At 35.1% G+C, this 10,668-nt stretch overlaps 1 protein-coding gene across 1 annotated transcript; it reads right to left on the bottom strand.

The window, feature by feature from the left end:
- Nucleotides 1-6,241: 6,241 nt before the first annotated feature.
- On the bottom strand, nt 6,242-8,176 carry LOC103320925 (strychnine-10-hydroxylase-like). Its single transcript, XM_089046807.1, has 2 exons — nt 7,196-8,176; nt 6,242-7,113 (listed from the first exon to the last, which is right to left on the bottom strand). The coding sequence occupies exons 1-2, from the start codon at nt 8,147-8,149 to the stop codon at nt 6,490-6,492; spliced, it is 1,578 nt and encodes a 525-aa protein (XP_088902933.1). The 5' UTR covers nt 8,150-8,176; the 3' UTR covers nt 6,242-6,489.
- Between the last annotated feature and the right edge of the window lie 2,492 nt (nt 8,177-10,668).

Here is a 10,668-nt window from a genome sequence, read left to right as displayed (position 1 = left end):
TATGTCTACCACCTAATTTATGACTGAAACAAAAACTCAATTTCAGAATCAGCATGCTTCTATTCGGAATTTGGAGGTGCAAGTAGGCGAACTAGCTAATGTATTGCAAGTATGGTCATACAAATGTGGAAGGGTATACGGATGCTGATTAGGTTGGTTTAGTTACTGATAGACGTTTTATGTCTAGGTATTTCACATTTGTTCATGGTAATCTTGTTTCTTGAATGAGTAAAAAATAAAAATGTTGTCTAGGTCTAGTGTCGAGGCTGAGTACCGTGGGATGGCTCAATGTGTCTGCGAGTTACTATGGTTGAGAAGATTGTTAGAGATCTTGGATTTGGACCCCAAAAAAGCATGAATTTGTATTGTGATAATAAAATTGCAATTGCAATTGTGCATAACCCTATGCAACATGATCGTAATCTCCGGTGAGGGGCAGACAGCTATAGCATACATCATTAAAATGTCCAGTTGTGTACTACTAAAAACAAAAGCAAGAAAAAGCATACACAGCAAAACAAATACGACAAGTTCCAACAGCAACGTCCACGTCGCATAAAGGTAAATTCAGCTAGATATGACGAATCACCTAGATTTGGCTGTGAAACTGAAGCACCGTCTGCAAACAAGACTCCGAGATCGGGCAAATCCTCTCGGCGATCGCTACCGCAATCTCGGGTAAATCTTGGAAATTTCCAGAATTTGCTACCTATCCTCACTCAATTTCACGCACAAATTCCACATTAGCAACCCAAATTGAACGCGCAAGTTTGAACTTCAATTTTCTTTTATTTCTTTTTTCAAAGAAGAAGAAGATTTAATTAGAAATTGAATTACCGGTTTTAAAGGCGGAGAAAACAGCGAGCAAGGTTACGTAGTCGCCTAGGTGAACGACGTGAGATCGGGCCTAGGCCAATGCCGTTTTTGAGATCACCTTCTCTGCTTTGACCGCCACTATGACTTTATCAGCAGATCTCATCCTGTTGTTGGTGCCGCCTTCCCGAAGCCCAACCGTTAATTAATTGGTTCCATAAGGAAAATTGAATTGAATTGAGGAGACTGAAAGTCCTGAAATTGTGGAAACTGTGAAGTGGAGTTGGTCTCAGTGTGTTCGTTAGGACTTAGGAGGAGGAAGAGGATCATATTGACAACAAGCTACTGCTAAGCTGACCATGGTTAACTGCGGTTAGGCTAGGAAAAATTAATAATTTTATTCTTTTTCAATTAACAATTTGATATTAAAAATGAGGACAAACTACCCTCAAACTATTAGGTCATTTTCAAGTTTATATCAAATTTTAGAGATATTTATGAGTACATACTCAAACTCCCGGAAACCATACAATTTACTCCCTCCGTTAGGCAAACTGTTAGTGAATATGTTAAATGTTGATGTGGCAAAAATTGAACCTATTTTTCAATTGACGTGGACTCCACATAAGAAATAAAATTAATAAAAAAAATTCTTTTGTTGTTTAAATTAATTTAACAATAAAATTATAATAATAATAAATTAAAATCCAATAGCCACCACCTTTTCCTCACCAACTCACTCTTCACCTTCAGCGATATCCAACCCACCCCACTCAAACCCCCACTGCAGCAACCAACTAGCTAACCCCTCCCAGATTCAACCTCCCCAGCCCCTAAACAGGGCCGACCTTGGGGGTAGGCGAGAAGGGCCTTAGGGTGGGCCTCCAATTAAGGGGCCCCAAATTTTTATATATATATATATATATATATATTGTCCAACTTTAAAATTTTTTAAAAAAAATAGAAGTCAACGTTGTAATTAAACAAGGAAGGTTATTACTCTTTCCATCCAGAAGCTCTTCATTTCCTACGCAGCTAGCAACAACCTCTCTCTTAGTTCTTTCTCCATGGAACTCTATTTAATCCAACAATTTCTTAATAATCCACCACTATATTTTTCTCTGTTTTCCCCATCTCTCTTTAATTCATATCCATTATTTTCAGTTTCTCTCATCACTCTTTTCTCATATCATATTGTAACCCTAAGAATCAATCTCACACTAAAAAGCTCATAAATTGTCTTTGAGATTGATGGTGACCAAGAGGGGAGGAGCATGAGAAATTGAAAAGGTAATTAGATTTATAATTTTTTCTTTATATTTGTTCCTTCCCAGCAAACTATTGTTTCAATTTCCAATAGGAACAAAACACAGAGAGATACAGAGTGGTAATCAGACTTATGAATACTTGATTGAATTGCATGTATCTTATCATTGCAGATGTACATGAATCAGGTGGAGGTACGGAGTAGTTTCTCAAATTTTAGTTTCAACACAGCTAGCCTCAATAAAGCTATCCAAGATTTAGGCTTTTTTATATAAGCTTTAACCATGTTTTATTGCTCTTTGTTTGCTGCTTAATTTTAATTTATTTTTTTTTTGTAACACTTTAGTTCATTGGTTGAGTTTGCTGGTTGTGTTTGGTGTGTTTGTTTTGTTCATTAGTTGCACTAGAAAAATGGTTAGGAAACATGAATTTGGAAGTGCAAAAAGAAATAAAATGAGAAAAATAGAAAAAATGATTCAAACTCAAAAAGGATTTTACAGACCACAAAGAGGATTTTGCTAAACTCATGTGATGAAGCCTGAAGCTAGAAGCTAATCTTAAGGGAAAGGGTTTAGTATTTTGAACAAATACTTAGTTTTACTATATCTTGACATGTTCCCATTATTGGTTGCTGGAATATTGGTTTGTAAATTTGTAATTTCCTTCATGATATTAAATATCTAATCTGAATTTTTTTCTTATGAAGATATGTCCTATTATAATGCATGCTACCTTTTTTATTAACGCACTTCACTCTACATAAAATCATTTTATTTGTCATTTTTTCGCAATTGTATACTAAGGAAAGGGGCCTCATTTAGTTTATCGCCTAGGGCCACCCAAAAGTCAAGGGCGGCCCTGCCCCTAAATCCCTCAATCATTCATATGCAAATCTAAAATCCAAATACCCAAATCCCTCCGAGCGTATAGGTTTAATACGTCGTCGTATTGGCGACAAGTGACTAGGTTCCAAGACGGCCACGAGATGTGTATTCGAAGCTGGCCATGAGTTCCAGCACCATCGGCTGCCTTTGATTGCTTCAAATTCCATGGGTTTTCCCATGGGTTAGAGACGAAGTTGACAGAGAGGGTAAGAGATGAAGAGGGTCTGGGACATCCACCCTTGTCAAATCTCTCTCTCTCTCTCTCTCCCACCTCTAGCAACTCCATACCACAACTACAGTCCAAATCCAAATACTGATTCATTTCTTGTAATAACTCACCCAAGACAAAATCCGATCTGTGTTTATGAGTTTATTTATACAAACCATAATAAATAAACTCATAAATCCTAGAGAGAGATAGATTCATCTGATTATATCCTAAGCATGAAAAATTATAATTTTCTATTTAAGACTTGAGAGAGAAAGATGAGGGTCAAATGGGAAAATGATGGAATGATTTTTGTGAAAAGGAGAGAAGTGAGAGAGATTAAACTCTGCTCCTAGACATGGCATGGCACGGCACTGATACACTGACAAACAAGGGGTGGGGAGCTTGTGAGGATGGAATCCGATGATCTTGTCCAGTAGTGATGAGGTTTTTCGATTCTGATTTGTTACTATTTTTAATTTTTTGTTATTTTATTATGTTGTTTAGGCTGCAAGGGAGGGGGGGATATCGGAGAATATGGGTTTGGTGGGCATAGGGAGATGTTGAAGAAGGCAACGAGGGTTTGGTGGTCTTCTTGGTTTTGCTAGATCGAAGCGATGGGGAGATGGGGTTGGAGGTTAGGCTAGAAGGTAGTGTGGTATCAAAGAAGATGAGTTTTTTTTTTTTTTTTTTTTTGGGTTTTTAGATTTTTTTATTGGTTTTTATTGTTTTTCATTTATTATTATTATTATTTTTTATGTAGAGTCCACGTCAATTAAAAAATAGGTCTCACAAATGCCACATAAGCATTTAATAGATTTACTAATGATTTGGTTAATAGATTGGGTAAATTGTATGATTTTCAAGAGTTTGAGTATATACTCGTAAATGTCTCTAAAATTGGGTATGAACTTAAAAATGACCCCATAATTTAGGGTGTTTTATGCAGTTTGTCCTAAAAATAATTAAATCGTTTTCACATTGATTTCAAATGTGATTGGAATAATTAATTAGTTGTTAATTTAGTAATACTCTCATTTTCAACACTAAATAGTTACATAAAAAACTTCCCATTAATCGTAAGCAGCATGTGGATGGATAGCAAATTACAAATCAGAATTAAAACTTTGACGTTAATTGGGACACCTGAGTGACATTGTTGTCTAGTTAAGATCTTGGGGTGAGGACCACCAATTATGGAACCTCATTGTAGAAAATGTTAGACAAAGCACATGTGATGGTAGTAAATACATGAATTAGCAATCTCATGACCTCATTTATGAAAACAATCTCCTTCATTTCACGAAAGAAAAAAGAAGAGGAGCAATGTTATTGTACAAGGACCACCAATGGCTGTTGTCGTCCTAGTTAGTAAGAGCATCCACAATGACGCTTTCTATTTCTTAGCTAAAATTTGGCTAAGCATATAAGAAAACTATTTTAGGAGCTCTCTAAAAAATTTCAACTCCAACCATACTCCCTAATTTGGAGAGTCATAAATGCTATAACTCTTTTTTGATTGGTCCATCTCTATTAAAAAATAAAATAAAAAATGGTTAGCATTAAATAAAGGTTTGAAATACTTATTAAATAAAGCAGCATTAAATTATAGGGAGCAACTAGAAGTCCTTTCTCTCTCCTCAGATTTAGGAGCTCCTAGAGGACTCCCTATTTTAGGAGGTGGATAGAGAGCGTAGTTGGAGTTGCATTTTTATCATTCCTCCCTAAAATTTGTCTAAGAAGATGGTTTAGGGAGCCCATTGTGGATGCTCTAAGGCCCAATTCTCTAATTCAATGAAGTCCAATATTTTGTATAAAAATTTGGGCTCTAATTTAAAATAATAGCTACTTGGGCTTGATTATCTACCTGATCACCTATAATTAAGAGACCAACAATACAAAGACAAACAACATTATATTGAAAAGAAAAGAAATATAACTATGAACTACAATTTAGGATAGCAACGTTGAGAGTAAATACATCCATTAATTAAATAAAAATCCTTGTTTTATCATTTTATCCTTAGTAAATTTGACTCTTCTCCTTCAAATTAATATTTTCTTATCTACGACCCATCATTTTATTTTTCTATAAATAAAACCCGATTTTTATGTGAAAAACTCGATGACTAGGATCCAACTCATCAAGTTTCTTAATCAACCTTAATGTGTTAAATGTTATATTTTTAAATTCCTATAATACCCTTGATTACATTTTTAATGTGATTTGTTTAAGAAATTAGCTGCAATTCAATGCTGATTAATTGTGTTTCGATTTTGTATAGATTCCAAGGATTTAATGGGTCATTTTTTTCCTTATTTAAAAAAAGTAATTAAAACTTGGTGTAATTACTGTCTTATGGTTTGAATATACTCGTTGTTCCTATAAAAAAAAACAAGAATATATTCGTATTTTTTTTCAAATTTGACTACTTGATCATTTCATATTTTAATTTTCAAATTAATAGCTTATTTATTTCCTTTTATTTATACTAATTTCCAAATTCAATAATTGTTATGGTTTGAAATTAATTTGTTCAAAGGGAAATAACATGTTATTCTCTATTTGACCCCTATGTGTTTAGGTACATGAATTTACCTACATTTTTTCTTAGCAACCTATGCCTCTAGGTAGGTAAATTAATATACAACTAACTAAGGTGGTACTTTTTTAGCTACCTATGCCTCTAGGTAGGTAAATTAATATATATAAAAACTAAGATAAATCCTTAGCAAAAAAAAAAAAAAAAAAACTATGGGTAAATAATTTACCTATACGCATTTATAGGTATTTTTACCTATGGGTAAATAATGTACCTATATTTTCTATAAATTATTGTGCACCTATTTTTAATTTGTGAAAAATGTATGAAAATTTTAATTACAAAGTAACTGACCTAGTTTTTTTATAAAAAAAATTTGGTAAATAATATACCTATATTTTTATACGTATATATTTATATTTATATTTTTCATAGGTACATTATTGGATATGTAATTTACATATAATTTTTTTTTGGTTTACGATTTTAAGGGGCGATATGTTAGAGAGAATGGCAACCAAAAGAAATAGGGTAATTGATATGCTATTAATAGGGAGTATAAATTACACTTACGACAATTAATAAAATGCTTGAAATAAATTATAAATAAAATACAAAGTCTGGTGGCAACAATATAAAAACATAGGAATACTATGACCTCTTATATCCTACTGATCATTTCAGTTTGAAATTAGGTTTTACACATAAATTTATAGAGTGATATGTATATGTCTGGGAAATAGAAAATGTAGAGACCCATATTGAACAAGCCCTTTTATTCATAAAGTTGAGAGGGCAAACGAGGTTTGATGAGAACTTGAAGAGGGGTCGCCTTGACGTTTGTCAGTCCAAAGCTCTCAGTCATATCAATCGGTGCACTCGAGGGGTTGGAGATTTCAAACGCATGTACAAAATTAGCCAACGTAAATTGCACCATTTGAAGGCCAAATGCCAAGCCAGGGCATGCTCTTCTCCCACTTCCAAATGGAATTAACTCAAAGTGCAATCCCTTAACATCCACATCCCTGTGGGTGGTCAGAAACCTCTCTGGCTTGAATTCCAATGGATCGGGCCATATTCTCGGGTCGGTTTGGATCTTCCAAAGGTTCGTGATCAACCGGGTGCCCTTTGAGACATGGTAGCCGCCTATGGTGCAGTCCTCGGTGAACTCTCGTGGTCCAGATAATGGTGCTGCTGGGTACAAACGCAGCGTTTCTTTCACTATGGCTTGGATGTAGACCAGCTTGCTTATATCTGACTCACCCACAACTCTCTGTCCGCCTATTTCAGTGTCCAGTTCATTTTGGGCTATTTTAAGCACGTGAGGGTTGTTCAATAATAGTGATATTGCCCATGTTAATGTGACCATGGTGGTATCGCTACCTCCTGAAATCATAGTCTGCAAAAGTACAATTTATTTGATTAATTATTTATATTAAACTAAATTATATAGATTAAGCTATAGGCATATGTTTGATTACCAAGATTGTGGCTTTGTTGACTGTGTCAGCATCAAAACCGCCTAGGTCTGCACCATCAAGCACAGAAAGCATGGCGTCTATGAAGTCTGGTTCCCCTTTAGCATCACCTCTTGCCCTCCTTTGCTTGTGCTCTTCAACCCACTCTCCGACAATGGCGTCCAGTTCTTTCCCAGTCTTCTTCATTGCCTTCTCATGCCCACCCAAGTCCAACCACCGAAGATAAGGCACCGCATCACCCACCACAAATAGCCCCCAATAATGAAAAAACTCCCTCAATGCACTCTGAACCCTCCTTGCTTCTTTCTTCTCATCCTCATCGGCCGCAACCGAATAACGCTTTCCGGCCACCATTCTAAGAATCACGTTCAAAGTCATGTCCCCAAACCACTGCTTCAACTCCACCAAAACTCCGTCGCTATTATTGGTCTCCCTTTTCTCCGCGGTGCTCCATGTTTTGTACAATTCTTGCAAGAAAGTTGTCACTTCAGAGACTCGAATGCGTCTGAGCAGCTCAAGCCTTCGGTTAGAGAGCAGCTCCAAGGTGGTAATCTTGCGCATCTCTCGCCAGAAGGGTCCGGAGGGTGCAATCGCAAACATGGCGCCGTTATAGCCAATGTGATTCCCAACCGCGAGCTTTGGACGCGAGTTTAAGACCAAGTCATTGGTTGTGAAGCATTCTTTTGCTATCTCACTGCTGCTTATCACCAGAGATGGATGGACGCCGAGGCGAATGGTGAAGAGAGGCCCGTACTGGTCAGCCATGGCTGCCAATGTGATGTGAGGAGGTGTGGATCCTCCTAGCAAGGGAAGGTGGCCAAATATCGGCCATGCACCCTTGGCTTCAGGTGGGGCTAATTTGGCAGGTCTCCATCTGCGTGAGAAGTAATAGGAAACGATCATGACTGTAAATAAAAAAGCAGTGATAGAGTTTACATAAGGGAGAGAATAATCCATTGAACTAATTGGCAATTGGAAACTTAGAAAGCTAGAGAACGAAAGCCCTGTCACACATATTATATAGGCGTGATATCTATGCTCATGTACATCGATACCACCTCATGAGGAAAGAACAGAATATTATTATAATAGATAAAATTCTACGCCAAGGAAGTAATGCATTGATCACGTCAAAAGTAACATTATCATATGAAAAACGATGCATTTAGTTTGTCCTCTAGTATAGCATGATGTGAAGATTATTCGAACTTCATCGCCACGTGGTAGACAAGTCTAATTATTGAACATTACAACCGAGTTTTTTTCTTGGCGTATATATCTACTCGGGAAAATATTAACATTCGATTAACTTAATATTGATTATATCATGGTTGGACCTTAATTTTCAGTAGGTAAAAATTAAGATACGATTTCTTTATCTCTGATTCCGAGTGACGAAAAAAGTAGCACATAGATTATAGATAGCATAGCCTCCTGCTCACATTATTTATTAGTTCCGGTGCCGTTTTGGCCTTTTCTGCTAGCTTAATTGCTGTGGTGAACAGATTCTCCATCGGTGCAATGAAATCAACATTCATAATTTCAATACGCATGCATGGTGGATGGTGGGTCAACTTCAGAGTTGGTGCTGAGATTTTGAGGATCTTGTGTGAAATTTAAACGAGAGTCCTTAATTTAATACAAAAATATTTATAAAAAAACACCATAAAACAATTTTTTTAATAATTAAATTAAAATTCATCATTTATTAGTATGCAATAACATTCATAAAAGTTTTAATGTTTCAATTTGAGAAAATGCAAGAGGAAGAAGACATGAACTTTTTTTGTTTCGTTTTGAATGGGTGAAAACATACAGCCCAAATTCTTTTGTTTGATTTAAAAAAGCTTGTACATATTGCTTTCCTCTTCTTTGACGTGTTTCCTTTTTCTTTTTCTTTCTTCTGTTGTTAACAATAATAAATAAAAAATAAAAAATGTAGAAATGTAAAAGTACAACTACTGCATGACACAACATAGACTTTAATCCAACTTGCCTACTAAAATCAAGGGTATGAATTTCAACTCAACCAAATACCAAGGGCGAAGCCTACTTCCTTATATATTTTAAAAGTAATATACTATTATGTATTTCTATATGTATATTATTTCAAATACTTTACGTTTTGATATGTACCAACATGTGTTGTGGCGGATCTATTAAGATATAATGAGGTGCTACAAATTGTCCCTTTGCTCAGTTGGTGGTGGTGCACTCCAGGTGTACAGATTACCTTATTTTCATTTTTAGCATTTAAGTAAATGTCATTGTCCTTTTACTTTCATTTATTTTTATATTAGTTTATTTACTTAAGTTTACAATGTAAATAAGGAAGTACCCCCTATTTGGATTCAAATAAAAATATTAGAAAATCAAATTCCCACCAAATCAAAATATGAAAAATCGATTTTAGTGCAAAATACGATTTAGTCTAAAAATGATGGCTCATTAAAATATATACTTTATATTAATCTCATAAAATCAAGTTTTCTTATTTGATGTGTAAGGAATAAAATCTGCCAAAACTTATCTTCAGAAAATGATTATTTCGAAAAACCATTTTTCTACTTAGTCAATATTTTTACATAAAACATTTTTTCATGTATGTCAGTGACGGATTCAGGAATTTTTCAGGGGAGGTGCAAGATTTAAAAGACTAAAAATCACAAAGGACTCGAGCAAGGTCCAAGGTTCAAGTCTAATATCCATGTAGTGTGTTAAAAAAAAAAGGCTAAAAATTCAAAATTAATTTAGACAACCAAATGCCCTTAGAATTTTAACAATACTAATGTTATTCGTAATTAAAACAAATAAGAATTTTACGTGTATTACTAACTGATTACAGTCTGTATGGAATATCAATTAATATGAACAAAATTCATGTCAGTGACACAATTAGTTTACCAAAATTCATATCAAATATGAACAAAATCCATGTCAATTACTTAATTAATCTAACAAAAGTCAATACCAATTAATCTAACTAAAAGCACATGTGATTTGGAGGTCAGAGATAAAAGTACACGTGATTAAAAGTTCTGAGTAATTTTTTGTGAATTTTTTGGCACACATATGAGTTTTAAATGAATTTTTTAAGTTAGGCCAATTAGAAATGGACATGTGTCAGCTTGCTATTGGACCATTTAAAAAAAAATCAAAAGTGAGAAGCAGAGTCTTTCTTCTTCCTCGAAGAGCCTCTGCAACTCTAACTTTAATTCTAGAAAAACTTCGAAAATTCATAACTTTGGTTGTGGAGCTCCGATTGATGAACCGTTTTCTCCTACATGCTCGTGAGATCAAGCCCAACAATCTAAGGTAAATATTTAGAGTCTAACACAGCAGCAAACAAAACAACGTCTTTGAGGCATTTAGTCGAACAATTGGTGGGCAATAGCGAAGGGGCAAATTCTGACATCCCCAGGAAGTTTCCGGCGAGGAGAGGTGCAGCTGCACCTCTTTGCTCCTCTGTGGATCCG

The sequence above is a fragment of the Prunus mume genome, linkage group LG2 (assembly GCF_029339155.1).
Source record: "Prunus mume cultivar Tortuosa linkage group LG2, ASM2933915v1, whole genome shotgun sequence".
NCBI lineage: Eukaryota > Viridiplantae > Streptophyta > Magnoliopsida > Rosales > Rosaceae > Prunus > Prunus mume.
The sequence above is the reverse complement of the archived record's forward strand: the minus strand, read 5'-3'. Positions and strand labels throughout refer to the sequence as shown.

Coding starts and splice junctions, on each gene's coding strand:
- LOC103320925 (XM_089046807.1), bottom strand. CDS start 8,149: ATGGATTATTCTCTCCCTTATGTAAACTCTATCACTGCTTTTTTATTT. Junction 7,114..7,195: donor TCAACAAAGCCACAATCTTG/GTAATCAAACAT, acceptor GTACTTTTGCAG/ACTATGATTTCAGGAGGTAG.